We start from the raw sequence: 20239 nt of genomic DNA on the forward strand, positions 1-20239 counted from the left end.
TTCTACTGAATGATAAAACTTATATTCCGATGCAGGAAAGGTTGTTGAAAGGTGTTTTATTTATTATTATTATTATTATTATTATTGTTTTACTTTTTAGAGAGAAAGAAAGAAAGAGGGGGGAATGCGTGTGACAATCTTTGTGAAAAAGTTATTAAAGGTTTCACTACAAACGACAGAAATAAATATATATGCGGTGCTTTATAACCAAAAAACAACATTATGTCAGAATGTAGTTTCAAGCAAATTGTCGCCCAAGAGGAAACATGTCAGAGTAAACAAATATTATACTGTATAGATCATTGAATAATGCTCATTTCATCATGTGAGGATTTGACACACAATATCTAGTCAACGTATGAGCACAAGTAACATACATTTGAAAATTAAAATTCAGCGTCTTGGAAAGTGGAATACAGTTCTGCAAGCAGTAACGACTCAAAAGCATAATGATTTGAACTTGTATTTGCAAAACAAATAAAAAATAAAAAATCTATCTTGCATGATCCTTATCAATATAAGTATTACCCACGCATCTTTGGTAAAAACAACAAAACTTAAATTCTAAAAGAATTCTTACCTTATCTTTGTTTGGTAAAGTCTGAGTTCTGGTAAAAGTATCACTCCCATTTATACTGATCAGTTCAGCATCTACAGGTGGAAACGGGGCGGGGAAAACCACTACGTCACTCTTCAGTGTGTCTGAGCTGAAACACACGTCATACTGCTGAGTAGCTTTAGAGTAAGACCAGCTCCCGTCAGGGTGGGTGGTGATCATGGGGGCGCTGTACCTGCTGAAATCACTGTCTGTCCTGTGGCATCTGACAGCTATTAAACTGATGAGACTCAGCAGAAAGATCACAGACACTGACACGATGGCGATCAGCAGATACAAGTTCAAATCAGAGAAGTTGTCCTCCTTTATAGGCACATGTCTGAACTGAGTCTGGATATCAGCTGTGGTTTCAACCACCATCACATCAATAGAAACAGTGGCTGACAGAGAAGGTTCTCCATTATCAGAAACTAACACCACCAATGGATGAGTTTTCAGGTCATTGTCGCTCATTCTCCTCTTAGTCCTGATTTCTCCTGTGCTGGTTCCGATCCTGAACAGGTTGTTTCCTTTGGGCTCCGACAGGTGATAAGAAAGCAGCGCATTGTATCCAGAATCTGTGTCCACAGCCCTGATCTTTGCTACAAAGTATCCAGCTTCACCAGAATAAGGGATGGTCTCACTGTTAACAGAGCCGTGCTCAGAATAAGGAGCTAAAATGGTTGGATTATTATCATTTTCATCCAGGACAAAAACATTAACAGTCACGTTGCTGCTGAGCGGAGGAACACCAGAATCCTTAGCTTGAACTTTAAATTGAAATGTTTTCATCTCTTCGTAATTAAATGTCTGCAGACTTACTATATTTCCTGTTTCTGAGTTGATGTCAATCATTGTTGACAGCGGTACAACGTTATTATTACTGATTATTGCGTAGCTCACCATGCTGTTTTCACTAGCATCAGCATCAGTTGCAGATACTGCCTTTAAAACCGTCCCAACTGGACTATTTTCCTGCACATACATATTAATTACAGCCTCAGAAAACTGAGGCGCGTTGTCATTTACATCGGAAACTTGAATGGAAACAACACTTGTGTTAGACAGTGGAGGGCTCCCTTCATCTGTAGCTTTAATTGTAATGTTATACTGGGAAATTAATTCCCTGTCTAGAGCCTGACTTAAAACCAGAGTATAATAATTTTTGTAATTTGTCTCCAATTTAAAGGGAACGGTGTTCAAAATATCACATTTTACCTCACCGTTTTTGCCACCGTCTCTGTCGAGAACTGAAACAAGTGCAACTGCGGTGCCAATTTCAGCGTCCTCTCTAACACTACGGAGCAGTGACGTGACAGTGATGTCAGGTGCATTGTCATTTACATCCACCACCTCCACCAGGACTTTACACTGAGCTGTTAGCGGAGGACTGCCTTTGTCTGCAGCCTGCACACGAATCTCAAAAGATGGATTTAATTCAAAGTCTATATTCTTTTTAACTGTTAGTACTCCTGTTTCACTATCAATTTCAAAGATTTCTAAAACGTGGTCCTGATCGTTTGAATTCAATGAATATACAATTTCTTTGTTCAATCCCTGGTCGGTATCAGTCGCAGCCACCTCGACTAACGTCATTCCGACGGGCGCATTTTCTGTAATGCTTGTTTTATACAGTGTTTTGACAAAAGTGGGAATGTTATCGTTTATATCAAGCACACGAATAATAATTTCTGACGTACCTGATTTCACTGGTGTCCCTCCGTCTATTGCTGTCAGCGTAAGTTTAATTGATTCCTGCTTTTCACGATCTAAGGCTTTCTGTAGGATTAACTCAGCTGACACGCTCTCACCTTTGTGCACTTTTAAAGAAAAATACTCGCTAGGCTTTAGCTTATAGGTGCTTATGCCGTTTTTCCCCACATCGGCATCATATGCAGACAACAGAGGGAATGTTGTTCCTGGCAAAATGTTCTCTGCTATGTTGATAGTCTGGGATTTCGTACTAAAAACGGGGGCGTTATCATTTACATCTAGAACAACGACTTCAATCTGATAAAGTTTGAGTGGATTGTTAATCACGGCTTCTACATTTATGGTGCATGTCGTCGCCTTCGCACAAAGAAGTTCTCTGTCGATTCTTTCGCTCACGTAGAGAAATCCTGACTTTAAATTGACATCAAAATAATTTGTCTTCGATCCGGCAACTGTCTGGAACATGCGCGACTCCAAGTCCTGCACATTAATGTTGAGATCCTTTGCCAAATTGCCAACTGAAGTCCCGGGGTTTACCTCTTCCTGGACAGAGTAAGAAATCTGCCCAGACACGGCCCCACTGTTACGCTCCACGGAAACAAACAACAGATATAATCCAAAGGAGATCACTCCTCTCAGAGGATCCATAGTTCCGGCCATCGACAACAAAACATAGATCCGTACATAGGACAGCACAACACTTGATTCATATGGAGAGAATATATAATTACAGACGCGAATACAAAATGTTGCTCTCTCGTTCACTGCGTCTAAGCCCCACAATGTACCGATAAAAATGGATGCTCTCAACATGGGAGGTGCCTTTACAAATCAACGACCCCCGTCGGTGTTACGGTCTTGACTGTCGCCTCATGGACATTTTGAGGAACTGCATCAAACCAACAAAACTCAGTTAAAAATACTTGTTTTAAAAAGGCATTTACTCATACAAGTATATGAATCGAAATAAACGTTGTCCTCGTTTATAATGTCAGATTTTTTTTTATTACGATCTAGGATTATGCAAACAATAAAATAGTTCACCATCGAGAACACAGCAATTAGCGAGGCTCAAGATGACATTCACTGGCGTGGGGCAAAGAGATAAGCATATTCCAATATGCTGCAAATCATACATGTCGTATAATTATGCATGAGTAAATGGAGCCACAGTATAAAAGAAAAACACGATCTAAAGTGTTCATTGACACTTCATATTTAACTTTTCATCAACCTGACCGAGGAAAATAAATTCAATAAATAGGCTGCCCAGTAATGTTTTCCTTCCTAAATGTAATTACACAGCAACATTTTTCTTTGTTCGTAAAAAGTATTTAAGAACAAAAATCGCATGCCACAATAGATTTTAGTAAAAACACAAAAGCTGTTATAACGGAGATTTCCAAATACAGCTACGTTAAAAAAAAAGAACCAAAAAGCATTACGTACATGAGGGTGGGGGAAGGCGGTGTTATATTCTTACCTTTTCTTTGTTAGGTAAAGTCTGAGTTCTGGTAAAAGTATCGCTCCCGTTTATACTGATCAGTTCAGCATCTGCAGGTGGAAACGGGGCGGGGAAAACCACTACGTCACTCTTCAGTGTGTCTGAGCTGAAACACACGTCATACTGCTGAGTAGCTTTAGAGTAAGACCAGCTCCCATCAGGGTGGGTGGTGATCATGGGGGCGCTGTACCTGCTGAAATCACTGTCTGTCCTGTGGCATCTGACAGCTATTAAACTGATGAGACTCAGCAGAAAGATCACAGACACTGACACGATGGCGATCAGTAGATACAAGTTCAAATCAGAGAAGTTGTCCTCCTTCATAGGCACATGTCTGAACTGAGTCTGGACATCAGCTGTGGTTTCAACCACCATCACATCAATAGAAACAGTGGCTGACAGAGAAGGTTCTCCGTTATCAGAAACTAACACCACCAATGGATGAGTTTTCAGGTCATTGTCGCTCATTCTCCTCTTAGTCCTGATTTCTCCGGTGCTGGTTCCGATCCTGAACAGGTTGTTTCCTTTGGGCTCCGACAGGTGATAAGAAAGCAGCGCATTGTATCCAGAATCTGCGTCCACAGCCCTGATCTTTGCTACAAAGTATCCCGCTTCAGCAGAATAAGGGATGGTCTCACTGTTAACAGAGCCGTGCTCAGAATAAGGAGCTAAAATGGTTGGATTATTATCATTTTCGTCGAGAATTAAAACATTAACAGTCACGTTGCTGCTGAGCGGAGGAACACCAGAGTCTGTAGCCTGAACTTTAAACTGAAACGTTTTGAACTCTTCGTAATTAAAAGACTGCAGACTGATTATATCACCTGTTTCTGAGTTAATGTTGATCATCGATCTGAGTGGCAGCGGGTTACTATTGTCAGTTAAAAGTGAGTAGCTTATTTGACCATTTTGATCAGAGTCTGCATCCACTGCTGACACTCTTTTAATAACTGCTCCTATTGGACTGTTTTCTTTTATGAAGACGTTTATAGTGTCTTCTGGGAAATTGGGTTTGTTATCATTTACATCAGCCACGTGCACAAGAATGACACTGGTGCTGGAGAGAGATGGATTCCCCTCATCTCTCACACTGATGCAAATATTATAGTGAGCCGCTGTTTCTCTGTCAAGCTGTCCATCAACAATTAAGGAATAGTAATTCTTATAATTTGCTTCTAATTTGAAAGGAATATTATTGGAAATTTCACAGTTAACCATTCCGTTCCTCCCGCTGTCTTTATCATACACAGAAACAAGAGCAATCGCGGTGCCAATGGACGCATCCTCTTTCACTGTATTTATAAGCGATGTCACTGTAATTTCAGGCGCGTTGTCATTCACGTCTAAAATTTCAATCAGTAATTTTGCATTTGAAGTGAGAGGAGAATTTGCACGATCACTGGCTTGCACTTGAATCTCAAAAGCATTGTTCTCCTCAAAGTCTATGTTGTTTTTGTTTGTTACTGTGCCATTTTGTTCGTTTATAGTGAATAAGCTCGTTTGTTTACCTTGGTCTATTTCAATCAATGAATACAATATTTGGCCATTCTGTCCTGCATCTAAGTCCGTAGCATTTAGAGTAATTATTGGTGTTCCGATCTTAACGTTCTCATACACACTGGCTTTATAAAGTTTTTGACTGAAAACTGGAAAATTATCATTAACATCCAACACATTTACTATAATAGACATACTTCCTGACTTAGCTGGTGTTCCTCCATCAATGGCAGTCAGCGTGAGTCGTATCACAGACTGCTTTTCTCTATCTAACATTTTCTGTAGGACTAGTTCGACAAACATAGTCTGTCCCTTATGCGTATTCAGAGAAAAATATTCATTTTGACTGAGCTTGTATGCATTAACAGAGTTCTTCCCTACATCTGAATCGTGAGCCCGTTTCAGCAGGAATTTAGCGCCTGCTGCTGTGCTTTCGGTAATATTAATCGTCTGCGACCTGCTGGCAAATGATGGCGAGTTATCATTGACGTCTAAAACAACAACTTCAACACGGTACAGTTTCAGAGGGTTATTTATGACTGCTTCTACACCGAGTGAACACTTTGACTCATCACCACAGAGCTGCTCTCGGTCGATTCTTTCATTTACATAGAGAGCACCAGTCTTCACATTTACCTCGAAGTATTTTCTCTTAGATCCAGCAACAATCTGAAACATCCGCGTTTCCAGCTCTTGGACATTAATGTTCAGATCTTTGGCTATGTTTCCCAAAACAGTCCCGATGTTTGACTCCTCTGCGACGGTGTAAGTGAGCTGCCCAGATACAGCGTCCGAATAACAGTTCAGCAGCGTGAGCAAGAAATAAATCCATATCCAGCTCGGTCTATCCAATCGATGCATAATTCTAGACGTATGACACAGCGTACGGACAAATCAAGACAGCATCCTGTAGTATGGTATAAAAAAGCACAAGATAGGGATCAGAAAGCAATTGTTCCGAATGGAAATGTCACCATGTTCGCAACAGACGACGACCGTCCTTTGTCTCGATACCTCTTTGTGAAAGAGCAAAGAGGAATCGTTCACTATATCTGGGAGGAGTCCTGAATCATTCCATAGAAATGCTACGGTCTGCACTGTCCTCTGCTGGAGCGTTACTGGAAAAGCCTACCCTTAAAAATCGGTGAATAAATAGCATTAAACGATATTCACCTATGAAATATTTTATTTATTTATTTATTTATTTATTTATTTATTTATTTATTTATTTATTTATTATTCCGGACATAAGTCTATTTGTAAAATAAAAAAAAAAAAATGAATTATTAATAAATATTAATTGATTAGACATCTTCAATGGACAACACAAACTGAAAGAGTAGTTTGTGTACTTTAAGAATAAATATGCTACAAAACATTTCTATACATACTACTATATATATATATATATATATATATATATATATATATATATATATATATATATATATATATATATATATATATATATATATATATATATATATATATATATATATATAATGCTTCTTTAGATAACATGGAAAAGAGATCGTTCACGAATATAGTTTCAGAACCATGGAGAGCGGCACAATGCATTCGCCAGTTGAGGTTACACACGCACGCACACAACAACTTACTACTTCACAACCCTTATTTCATAAACTTTTTATGAGATTGGAAACTAGTATCAGCTGGTCTGAAAAAGTGTGACGCAGTAGGATCTATTGCAGCTACATAGCAGAGATTCATACGCAAGGCAACAGATTAATTTAACAATATTCTTACCTTTTCTTTGTTTGGTAAAGTCTGAGTTCTGGTAAAAGTATCGCTCCCGTTTATACTGATCAGTTCAGCATCTACAGGTGGAAACGGGGCGGGGAAAACCACTACGTCACTCTTCAGTGTGTCTGAGCTGAAACACACGTCATACTGCTGAGTAGCTTTAGAGTAAGACCAGCTCCCGTCGGGGTGGGTGGTGATCATGGGGGCGCTGTACCTGCTGAAATCACTGTCTGTCCTGTGGCATCTGACAGCTATTAAACTGATGAGACTCAGCAGAAAGATCACAGACACTGACACGATGGCGATCAGTAGATACAAGTTCAAATCAGAGAAGTTGTCCTCCTTTATAGGCACATGTCTGAACTGAGTCTGGAGGTCAGCTGTGGTTTCAACCACCATCACATCAATAGAAACAGTGGCTGACAGAGAAGGTTCTCCGTTATCAGAAACCAGCACCACCAGTGGATGAGTTTTCAGGTCATTGTCGCTCATTCTCCTCTTAGTCCTGATTTCTCCGGTGCTGGTTCCAATCCTGAACAGGTTGTTTCCTTTGGGCTCAGACAGGTGATAAGAAAGCAGCGCATTGTATCCAGAATCTGCGTCCACAGCCCTGATCTTTGCTACAAAGTATCCCGCTTCAGCAGAATAAGGGATGGTCTCACTGTTAACAGAGCCGTGCTCAGAATAAGGAGCTAAAATGTTTGGATTATTATCATTTTCATCGAGGATTAAAACATTAACAGTCACGTTGTTGCTGAGCGGAGGAACACCAGAGTCTGTAGCCTGAACTTTAAACTGAAACGTTTTTAATTCCTCATAATTAAAAGATTGCAGACTGATTATTTCACCTGTGTCGGAGTTTATGTTGATCATCGATCTGAGTGGCAGCGGGTTACTATTGTCAATTAAAAGTGAGTAGCTTATTTGACCATTTTGATCAGAGTCTACATCAATTGCTGACACTGTTTTAATAACTGCCCCTGTTGGACTGTTTTCTTTTATAAAGACATGTATCTCGTTTTCTGTGAAATAAGGGGTATTATCATTTACGTCAGAGACATTTACAAGAATGAAGCTGATGCTGGAGAGAGATGGGTTGCCTTCGTCTGTGGCTCTGATGCTGATATTATAATGAGCTGCTCTTTCTCTGTCAAGCGCTCCATCAACAACTAGTGAATAGTAATTCTTATAATTTAACTCTAATTTAAAAGGGGCAGTGTTTGAAATTTTACAATTAATAATGGCATTTTTACCGCTGTCCTTATCAAATACTGAAACAAAAGCAATGGCGGTGCCAATGGAGGCATCCTCTTTCACTGGGTTTAACATGGACGTCACTGTAATTTCAGGAGCATTGTCATTCACATCAAGCACTTCTATAAGTAATTTTGCATGCGAAGTCATAGGAAATATTGCCCTGTCACTGGCTTGTACTCTAATCTCAAAAGCGTTTTTCTCTTCAAAGTCAATATTCTTTATATTTCTTACTGTTCCAGATTTGTCATCTATTGCAAAAAGCTCATTCACTTTTCCCTTTCCGATAGCACTTAGAGAGTATAACACCTGTCCATTCATGCCTGCATCTAAATCTGTAGCAGTCAATGTAATTATTGACGTGCCTATTGTGACATTTTCATACACGCTGGCTTTATACAGAGTTTTACTAAATTTTGGGGCGTTATCATTAATATCTAAAACATTTATTATCAAATCCATCGTTCCAGATCTAGCTGGTGTTCCTCCGTCCACAGCAGTTAGGCTGAGCTGTATAACATGTTTCTTTTCTCGGTCTAAAACTTTCTGAAGTACCAGTTCAGGTGTTTCACTTTCTCCCTTCTGTTTTTCCAAGGAGAAATGTTCATTTTGACTGAGCCTGTATGATTGCACGGTGTTTTTGCCAACGTCTGCATCGTGAGCTGGATGCAGAGGGAATTTCGTGCCCACTGCTGTGTTCTCAGTGACGTTTAGCTCCACCGTCTTGCTAACAAACTCCGGGGAATTATCATTGACATCTAATATTGCTATTTCTATGCGGTAGAGTTTCAGTGGATTATTTATAACTACTTCAACATTGACAGCACATTTGGCCTCTTCGCCGCAGAGTTTTTCTCGATCTATTCTCTCATTAACGAACAAGACTCCCGTCTTTAGATTTACCTCAAAATATTTCCTCTTTGATCCAGCAACGATCTGGAACATACGCGATTCCAGGTCCTGAACATTAAGGTTGAGATCTTTTGCAATATTTCCGACAGCAGTCCCCTGATTTACCTCTTCAAACACGGAGTATGAAAGCTGTCCTGAAACCGCTTCGCAATAACAGTCCAGCAGCACAAAGACGAGGTGTATCCATACAGATCTCGATCTGGCCTTAAAATACATTTTCCCAGTTCAAAAAACCGCACCGCCAAAAATGCCTTTGGTCATGTCACAACATCATCGGGAAGATCCGGTCCACAGAAAGAAAAAAAAGTGTTATTTTTCAAGAATAAATCCCCCGTGCGTCTTGATTCTTCTCCCCGTTTCTCTCTTTGTTTAAAAACCATAGAGCATCATCAAGCTTTGAATCTGGGAGGAGTTGAAAAGCCGAGGGGAAAATTTAGATGTGACGGTCTATAATGTCCCCTACTGGACAAAAGGGACAATTACAGCCAACACTGACACATAAATACCATCACCAATGTTATGCACATTATTTACAAAAATCTCACAAAGAAAATGAATTTTAATTTATTCTCTGCAACTCAGAGCTTGCATTACGAGATTTGATTTTTTTTTCCTGGAATGAATTGACAGTCCTCATATTCATACAAAATGTATTAACTTCTCATTTTGTTATAGTTATGAAATAAATAAATAACGTAATATAGGCAGAGAATGACGGCGTATCACGGCATGTAGACGAAATGTATTAAAAATGTAGCTGCAAGGCAATTTTGCATAAAATTAAATGAGCAACAGTCAAGATACTATCGGGGTTCGAATAGCAATTTTTTTCCCCACAACATATAAACAGACATTAACAGAACTCAAGCTGCATTCTTACCTTTTCTGTGTTTGGTAAAGTCTGAGTTCTGGTAAAAGTATCACTCCCGTTTATACTGATCAGTTCAGCATCTACAGGTGGAAACGGGCCGGGGAAAACCACTACGTCACTCTTCAGTGTGTCTGAGCTGAAACACACGTCATACTGCTGAGTAGCTTTAGAGTAAGACCAGCTCCCGTCAGGGTGGGTGGTGATCATGGGGGCGCTGTACCTGCTGAAATCACTGTCTGTCCTGTGGCATCTGACAGCTATTAAACTGATGAGACTCAGCAGAAAGATCACAGACACTGACACGATGGCGATCAGTAGATACAAGTTCAAATCAGAGAAGTTGTCCTCCTTTATAGGCACATGTCTGAACTGAGTCTGGACATCAGCTGTGGTTTCAACCACCATCACATCAATAGAAACAGTGGCTGACAGAGAAGGTTCTCCATTATCAGAAATCAGCACCACCAATGGATGAGTTTTCAGGTCATTGTCACTCATTCTCCTCTTAGTCCTGATTTCTCCGGTGCTGGTTCCGATCCTGAACAGGTTGTTTCCTTTGGGCTCCGACAGGTGATAAGAAAGCAGCGCATTGTATCCAGAATCTGCGTCCACAGCCCTGATCTTTGCTACAAAGTATCCCGCTTCAGCAGAATAAGGGATGGTCTCACTGTTAACAGAGCCGTGCTCAGAATAAGGAGCTAAAATGGTTGGATTATTATCATTTTCATCGAGAATTAAAACATTAACAGTCACGTTGCTGCTGAGCGGAGGAACACCAGAGTCTGTGGCTTGAATTTTAAAATGAAATGTTTTCAGCTCCTCATAGTTAAAAGACTGCAGACTGATTATTTCTCCTGTCTCTGAGTTAATGTTTATCATTGATCTTAGTGACAGCTGGTTACTATTATCATGTAAAATGGAATAACTAACCTGACCATTCTGATCAATATCTGCATCCACTGCAGACACTTTTTTAATAACTGCTCCTATTGGACTGTTTTCTTTTATAAAGATGTTTATAGTGTCATCTGTGAAATGAGGTCTGTTATCATTTACGTCAGAGACATGAACAAGAACCACAGTTGTGCTGGAGAGAGGTGGGCTGCCCTCATCTTCAGCTGTGATGCTGATATCATACTGTGGCACTTTTTCTCTGTCCAGAGTTCCATCCACGACTAGAGAATAATAATTCCTATAGTTTGACTCTAGTTTAAAAGGAACATTATTGGAAATTTTGCAATTCACTATAGCATTTTTACTGCTATCTTTATCAAGCACTGAAACAAGAGCAATCGCGGTGCCGATGGGCGCATCCTCTTTCACTGTATTTAACAGGGAGGTAACTGTAATTTCAGGAGCGTTGTCGTTCACATCTAAAACTTCAATTAGCAATTTAGCATGTGAAGTGAGCGGTGAGTAGCCCTGATCTCTGGCCTGTACTCTAAGTTCAAATGCATTACTCTCTTCAAAGTCTATATTATTTTTATTTGTCACACACCCTGTATTTTCATCTATAGCAAAGAGATCAGGCTCTTTCCCACTTACTTCGCTGAATGAATAAATTAGTTGTGCATTTTGCCCTGCATCTAAATCTGTAGCATTTAGTCTGATTATTAATGTCCCTATTTTTACATTCTCGTACACCTTTGCTTTGTATAGAGTTTGACTGAATAGTGGAAAGTTGTCATTGTTGTCTAAAACATTTATTATTATTGTCATACTACCTGATTTAGCTGGTGTTCCTCCATCAACGGCCGTCACTATTAACCGGATCAAAGACTGTGTTTCTCTGTCTAACATTTTCTGAAGCACTAGTTCTGGTGTTATTTTTTCTCCTTTTTGCGTTGTTAGAGAAAAGTGTTCGTTCTGACTCAGTCTGTAAGTACTCACGGAATTTTTTCCTACATCTGCATCATGAGCTGAATGCAACGGGAATTTAGTTCCTGCTGCAATACTTTCGCTAATGTTGATCATCTGAGACGTGCTGGTGAATGAGGGGGAGTTGTCATTTACGTCTAAAATTGCAATATCCATGCGGTACAATTTCAGAGGATTGTTAATAACCGCTTCTACACTTACTGAGCATTTTTCTCCATTTCCGCACAGTTCCTCTCGATCTATTCTCTCATTGACATAAAGGGAACCGGTCTTTAGATTTACCTCAAAGTATTTTTTGTTCGATCCTGCAACGATCTGGAACAAACGGGTTTCTAAATCCTTGACGTTTAGGTTGAGATCTTTGGCAATATTCGCGATCACGGTCCCTTGGTTTACCTCCTCTGATACGGAGTAAGAGAGCTGTTCTAAAGCCGCTTCCCAGCAGCAAAGCAGCAGCACAAAGATGAAGTATATCCACACAGAGCTGGTCCTCCCCGGAAGAATCATGTTTCCACAAAAGAAAGGACACACAAATGAAAAATATTTTGATACGCCATGAAATAATAAAAACAATAGGTATTCGGGAATCTGTTTTAAAAAAAAAAGGAAAAACCGAAGCTCCACAAAATCGTCCTTTCGTCGTTGTGTTTCAACCCTTTTCTCTTTGTTTCACACGTCAGAGAAACATCATCATCACCATCTAACTCTGGGAGGAGTCCGTGCAAATAAAAAGGACATTCAGATGTAATGGTCTACAATGTCCCCGTGCGGACACCCGCGAAAACTACACCCGACTCCAAAAGATAAAACCCTACGAAGTACAAACACGTTAAATTCACCTGAACAATCATGTAACTTTTTATGAATCATCAAAACATTAAATTATGCGAAATCTAAAGTAGTGTTAATCTTTCCACCTTTTCAACTTAGTCACACTTTCAACATTTGCTTTTATAAAAAACAAAAAATGAAAATAAAGAACATAATCACAAAACAGGCAAAAATATTCAAATATTCAAACAAATGTTTGAATATTTTTTCTCAAAGTAAATGTTACTTTTCCGTTTTATTGAAACTTAAGGATCTTCCTTTAAGCAGGACTAATACGGACTATGTCAACCAAAGAAAAAAGTAATTAGAATCCAAAATCTCTAAACAGAAGAAAAAGTTCCATATAATTCAGTTGAAGTAATTTGGATGATCTCAGCCGTGATATGTTCAGGATTCCTGCACATTTGTGGGATTTTGAACGTTCTGGAATAAATATGCAACTGGATTCAATTTTGATTAAAATAATCCCATGCAGACGTTAAATGTGTTGATCAGCTGTAGAGACATACATAAATTAAAAATAAAATAAATTAAATGAACCATACTGCAGGAAATAAAATATTTTCTAATAAGCACTACGGACAGAAACGGTGCACGCATTCAGCGAGTATTTGTTTTTATTTTATTGTATCTATTTTAATTATTACTGTTCAGTTCAGGTCAATTTAGTTTAATTATATTCGAAAAGTTAGTCGATAGTTCATATTCAATAACATTTTTAGCGACATTTATAATCTTTAAAATATTCGGATGTATACAGATGAAAAAAATGATACAACAGAAAGTAAAAATTTATCAGCGATCTTACCTTTTCTTTTGTGGGTAAAGTCTGAGTTCTGGTAAAAGTATCACTCCCATTTATACTGATCAGTTCCGCATCTACAGGTGGAAAGGGGGCGGGAAAAACCACTACGTCACTCTTCAGTGTGTCTGAGCTGAAACACACGTCATACTGCTGAGTAGCTTTAGAGTAAGACCAGCTCCCGTCAGGGTGGGTGGTGATCATGGGGGCGCTGTACCTGCTGAAATCACTGTCTGTCCTGTGGCATCTGACAGCTATTAAACTGATGAGACTCAGCAGAAAGATCACAGACACTGACACGATGGCGATCAGTAGATACAAGTTCAAATCAGAGAAGTTGTCCTCCTTCATAGGCACATGTCTGAACTGAGTCTGGACATCAGCTGTAGTTTCAACAACCATCACATCAATAGAAACAGTGGCTGACAGAGAAGGTTCTCCATTATCAGAAACCAGCACCACCACTGGGTGAGTTTTCAGGTCATTGTCGCTCATTCTCCTCTTAGTCCTGATTTCTCCGGTGCTGGTTCCGATCCTGAACAGGTTGTTTCCTTTGGGCTCCGACAGGTGATAAGAAAGCAGCGCATTGTATCCAGAATCTGCGTCCACAGCCCTGATCTTTGCTACAAAGTATCCCGCTTCAGCAGAATAAGGGATGGTCTCACTGTTAACAGAGCCGTGCTCAGAATAAGGAGCTAAAATGGTTGGATTATTATCATTTTCATCGAGGATCAAAATATTAACAGTCACGTTGCTGCTGAGTGGAGGAACACCAGAATCTGTAGCCTGAACTTTAAACTGAAACGTTTTCAGCTCCTCATAGTTAAAAGCCTGCAGGCTGATGATATCCCCTGTCTGTGAGTTAATACTTAGCAAGGAACTAAGTGGCAGCGAGTTACTATTATCGTGTAAAAGGGAATAACTAATTTGACCATTTTGATCAGTGTCTGCATCCAGTGCTGACACTTTTTTAATAACTGTTCCTGTTGCACTGTTTTCTTTTATGAAGATGTTTATAACGTCTTCTGTGAAATGAGGTTTGTTATCATTTACATCAGAGACATGAACAATAATGACACTGGTGCTTGAAAGAGCTGGGCTCCCTTCGTCTGTGGCTGTGATGCAAATATTATAGTAAGGTGCTCGTTCTCTGTCCAGAGGTCCATCCACAACTAAAGAATAGTAATTCTTATAGTTTGACTCTAGTTTAAAAGGGATGTTGTCTGAAATTTCACAGTTCACTATTCCATTTTTACTGCTATCTTTATCGAATGCAGAAACAAGAGCAATCGCGGTGCCAATGGATGCATCTTCTTTCACTGTATTTAATAGGGAAGTGACGGTAATTCCAGGAGCGTTGTCATTCACGTCTAATACTTCAATAAGTAATTTAGCATTTGAAGTCATAGGTGAGGAAGCTCCGTCACTTGCCTGAACTCGAATCTCAAAAGCATTAGTCTCTTCATAGTCTATATTCTTCTTGTTTGTCACTGTTCCGGTATCTTGGTTAATTTCAAAGACCTCAGTCTGTTTACCGCGACCTACTTCACTGAATGAATATGTTACGTGTCCATTTTTTCCTGCATCTAAGTCGGTAGCGTTTAATGTTATAATTCGCGTACCGAGTTTTACGTTCTCATACACTCTGGCTTTGTAGAGAGCTTGACTGAAAACAGGGGCGTTATCATTAATATCCAACACATTTACGATAACTACCATGGAGCCTGATTTTGCAGGCGTTCCTCCATCTACAGCAGTCAATATGAGCCGAATCGCAGACACCTTTTCTCTGTCTAACACCTTCTGAATTACCAGTTCAGGCGTTGCGCTCTCTCCTTTTTGTACTGCTAGAGAAAAGTGTTCATTCTGACTAAGTCTGTAGGTTTGAACTGTATTTTTGCCAATGTCCGCATCATGGGCTGGATGCAGCGGAAATTTAGTTCCTGCTGCCGTGCTTTCGCTGATGTTAATCATTTGACGATCAGTAAGGAAACGGGGAGAATTATCATTTACGTCTAGAATTAGAATTTCAATGCGGTGCAGTTTTAGAGGATTATTAAGAACTGCTTCTACACTTATCGAGCATTTTGCTTCATCACCGCACAGTTCCTCTCGATCTATTCTTTCATTGACATAAAGAGCACCAGTCTTTAGATTTACCTCAAAATATTTTTTCTTCGATCCTGCAACGATCTGGAACATACGAGTGTCCAGATCCTTAACATTTAGGTTGAGATCTTTGGCAATATTTCCGATCACGGTCCCTTGGTTTACCTCCTCCGATACGGAGTAAGAGAGCTGTCCTAGAGCCGCTTCCCAGCAGCAAAGCAGCAGCACAAAGACGAAGTATATCCACACAGAGCTTGTCCTCCCCGGAAGAATCATGTTGCCATAAATGCATGGGAAACATATATTCAAAATCCTTCTGTGAAAATATAGAGTAATTGAGGCAATTCTCTTCGAGAATTAAAAAAAGGATAATACTGTAAACACCTTCACAAAAACCCAATGATTGCGGCAGCGTTGATCTGTTTAAAGCTTCTCTTCCCTTTGTTTCAAACGTAGAAGAAACGTCATCTGCATCCGAGTCTGGGAGGAGTTCCGTTAAATCAGACATGCATTTCAGATGTGACGGTCTACAATGTCCTCGTGTGGCCAAGTGCAAAACCTACACCCTGTGGGCAAACGTTTAATTTCAACCTTACATGCGGTTCAGCTTATTTTTTTTTAAATTATGTATATTTCCAAACCTACTGAATAACTTTAATTTATTCTATTTTTTTCTACATCCATAAGAGTTTAATATTTCTCTTCTCTCTTCGATCGTGTATCTTTGACAGAGTTTCTGCAAAAGGGGATCTATAAATGTAACAATGTGCTACATTTTAACTTCAAATCATCAAATTGAAAGAAAATCCACTTTGTCTTAAATATTATTTTGGCAATTATTTCCAAATCGATCTTAGAGTTCTAGACTATATATATATATATATATATATATATATATATATATATATATATATATATATATATATATATATATATATATATATATATATATATATATATATATATATTAGCATGGTTCTAAGGGATATATATTCATATCAATTGTATATAGATGTGTACAAATTAAAATAAATACAAACACGTAAAATGAGGAGACAAAGGACTATCCCAACTTTCAGCACCGCGGCCAGTTCACTGAACAAACTTGCAATAGTGACGCTAGCGTGGACGTTGAAACAATGCATTTTAACGGAACAGGACATTTTTATTAAAAATAACAGCTCAAATTTCCGCTGTTACATTTTAGTTTTTTAGCTAAGCTCAAAATTTTGTCGAAATGAGGAAAACTCGCACAATCGTGAACAATAAATAACACCTGCTGAGATAGAAGTTAAGCTCGGATTCTTACCTTTTCTTTGTTTGGTAAAGTCTGAGTTCTGGTAAAAGTATCACTCCCGTTAATACTGATCAGTTCAGCATCTACAGGTGGAAACGGGGCGGGGAAAACCACTACGTCACTCTTCAGTGTGTCTGAGCTGAAACACACGTCATACTGCTGAGTAGCTTTAGAGTAAGACCAGCTCCCGTCAGGGTGGGTGGTGATCATGGGGGCGCTGTACCTGCTGAAATCACTGTCTGTCCTGTGGCATCTGACAGCTATTAAACTGATGAGACTCAGCAGAAAGATCACAGACACTGACACGATGGCGATCAGTAGATACAAGTTCAAATCAGAGAAGTTGTCCTCCTTTATAGGCACATGTCTGAACTGAGTCTGGATATCAGCTGTGGTTTCAACCATCATCACATCAATAGAAACAGTGGCTGACAGAGAAGGTTCTCCATTATCAGAAACCAGCACCACCACTGGGTGAGTTTTCAGGTCATTGTCGCTCATTCTCCTCTTAGTCCTGATTTCTCCGGTGCTGGTTCCGATTCTGAACAGGTTGTTTCCTTTGGGCTCCGACAAGTGATAAGAAAGCAGCGCATTATATCCAGAATCTGCGTCCACAGCCCTGATCTTTGCTACAAAATATCCAGCTTCAGCAGAATAAGGGATGGTCTCACTGTTAACAGAGCCGTGCTCAGAATAAGGAGCTAAAATAGTTGGATTATTATCATTTTCATCCAAGATAAAAACATTAACAGTCACGTTGCTGCTGAGCGGAGGAACACCAGAGTCTGTAGCCTGAACTTTAAACTGAAACGTCTTTAACTCCTCAAAGTTAAACGACTGTAAGCTTATAATGTCTCCAGTCTCTGAATTAATATTTACCATAGACGACAGCTGCATGTTGCCATTACTTTCAGCAACTGAAAAACTCACTTGAGCATTCTGATCCATGTCCGCATCTAATGCAGATACTCTTTTTAAAACAGTCCCTACCGGAGCGTTCTCTTTTAAATAAACATTGAACACAGAGTCTGAAAATTGTGGGTAGTTGTCATTCACATCGGACACAAAAACTGTAAAATCCTTTGTGCTCGTCAGAGTGGGTTTTCCTTCATCTGAAGCAATGATGGTCACATTGTAATATGAATCGGCCTCTCGGTCCAGCTGGCTGTCCACCACCAAAGAGTAATAATTTTTATAATTCGTTTCTAACTTGAATGGGGTTTTATTTTTAACGTTGCAGTGAATTACTCCGTTTTTACCCCCATCTTTATCTACGACTGAGACAAGTGCAATAGCTGTTCCCAATTTTGTGTCTTCTTTAACGGTGTCAATCAGAGTGGTTACAGATATTTCGGGAGCATTATCATTTAAATCGTTCACTTCTATCAGCACCTTGCACTGTGAGGTCATAGGAGGAGACCCTCTGTCACTGGCCTGAACGCGTATCTCAAAAACCGGGTGCTCTTCATAGTTGATGTTTCCTTTCACAGTTATTAAACCTGTATGTTCATCAATTTGAAAGATGTCTAAAATGTGGTCTTGGTCTTTGCTGCTAAGTGAGTAGGAAATTGCTCCGTTTGGCCCTTCATCGTCGTCTGTCGCTATAACTGTGATCACCGACGTACCAAGTGGCGAATTTTCGGTAATACTTGATTTGTATAAAGGTTGGGCAAATATTGGCACGTTATCATTATTGTCTAAAACATGTATTATTAACTGTGATGTTCCGGATTTTACTGGTGTCCCTCCATCTACAGCAGTCAGCGTCAGACTAATAACAGACTGCTTCTCTCGGTCTAAAGGTTTTTGTAGAATGAGCTCAGCAGACACTTTCTCTCCTTTGTTCACCGATAAGGAGAAATGATCATTTGTACTCAGCTTGTATGTACTGATATCATTTTGTCCTACATCTGCATCATAAGCTGACAAAACCAGAAATTTAGTCCCAGGCAGCGTGCTTTCTGCTATTTCAATATTTTGAGAATTACTAGTGAAAGTTGGAAAATTGTCGTTAACGTCTATAACATTTATCTCTAAACGATAAAGCTTCAAAGGAGAATTAATTACAGCTTCGACGCTCACTGTGCATTTCTTTGCCTTTGCACAGAGCTCCTCTCTGTCTATTCTGTCGTTGACAAAGAGAACACCTGTCTTTAGATTTACCTCGAAGTGCTTTTTCTTTGCTCCATTAACAATTTGAAACATGCGAGCTTCCAACTCGTGCACGCCGAGGTTTAGATCTTTGGCGATATTTCCCACTGAGGTTCCCGGATTTACCTCTTCCGATATGGAGTAAGAGAACTGCCCGGACACCGAAATCCACCCGCAGCCAAGGAGAATAAATAATGTGAATGTCAACACAGGAATATCTTGAACTGAATTCATAATCCGACCGAAAGAAAAAAAAATAAACGAATAAATCCACTGTAGATCCAGCAAAAATATGAAAGCTTTGTCCCTTTCTTTTCAAACAGTCCTCAGCGAAGCTCATATGCTGTAGTCTCCCCTCTGTGCTTCTTCGTCGCTTTGTGCCAAAGCCCAAGAAAACATCATCACGTATGAAAAGGGACGGAATTCAGTATCCAGTTCAATATATAAAGGCCAACAGCGCCCCCTGTTGTCATTTTGTCTTTATTGCACAATAAGGCAAAAAGGAAAAATAAATCATTACAGTACGTTATGATATATATATATATATATATATATATATATATATATATATATATATATATATATATATATATATATATATATATATATATATATATATATATATATATAATCATATGTAATAATGATTACAGTACGTTATGATATATATATATATATATATATATATATATATATATATATATATATATATATATATATATATATATATATATATATATATATATATATATACGCTTCATGTTGTACTATACTGATTTATTATACATTTCTATTAATAATTGGAAAATAATACAAAGATTCTTAATATATTTCTATTAAGAAAGATATGATCTCTTATAAGAAAATTAATTGTGTTATATGTATGTTGGAATGACAAAAGTGAATAGCTCCAATCACAGTTTGGCTTCAGAGGTCAGCAGCAGAACAGAATGCTCAATCAGCAACACAAGTATCCTAATGGCGTGAGCACATTCAACAAGCAAGCTTTGGTATAAAGAAATGTAGTGGCATGAAAGAGATTAAGGAAAATAGAATTTGAA

At 38.9% G+C, this 20239-nt stretch overlaps 1 protein-coding gene and 5 pseudogenes across 1 annotated transcript; all 6 read right to left on the minus strand.

Annotated features, from left to right (window-relative positions):
• Positions 1-104: 104 nt before the first annotated feature.
• LOC106933131 (protocadherin alpha-3 pseudogene) lies at positions 105-3077 on the minus strand (annotated as a pseudogene).
• Positions 3078-3779: 702 nt separating this feature from the next.
• Positions 3780-6170, minus strand: LOC106933138 (protocadherin alpha-9 pseudogene; annotated as a pseudogene).
• An 868-nt stretch (positions 6171-7038) lies between these two features.
• LOC148157079 (protocadherin alpha-9 pseudogene) lies at positions 7039-9548 on the minus strand (annotated as a pseudogene).
• A 444-nt stretch (positions 9549-9992) lies between these two features.
• On the minus strand, positions 9993-13077 carry LOC106933137 (protocadherin alpha-10-like). Its single transcript, XM_015012205.2, has one exon. The coding sequence runs from the start codon at positions 12493-12495 to the stop codon at positions 10093-10095; it is 2403 nt and encodes an 800-aa protein (XP_014867691.2). The 5' UTR covers positions 12496-13077; the 3' UTR covers positions 9993-10092.
• A 401-nt stretch (positions 13078-13478) lies between these two features.
• On the minus strand, positions 13479-16148 carry LOC106933136 (protocadherin alpha-8 pseudogene; annotated as a pseudogene).
• Positions 16149-17021: 873 nt separating this feature from the next.
• Positions 17022-19615, minus strand: LOC106933134 (protocadherin alpha-8 pseudogene; annotated as a pseudogene).
• Positions 19616-20239: the final 624 nt, after the last annotated feature.

Source organism: Poecilia mexicana, unplaced genomic scaffold (genome assembly GCF_051168715.1).
Source record: "Poecilia mexicana isolate PSO_F unplaced genomic scaffold, ASM5116871v1 scaffold_10, whole genome shotgun sequence".
NCBI classification, from domain to species: domain Eukaryota; kingdom Metazoa; phylum Chordata; class Actinopteri; order Cyprinodontiformes; family Poeciliidae; genus Poecilia; species Poecilia mexicana.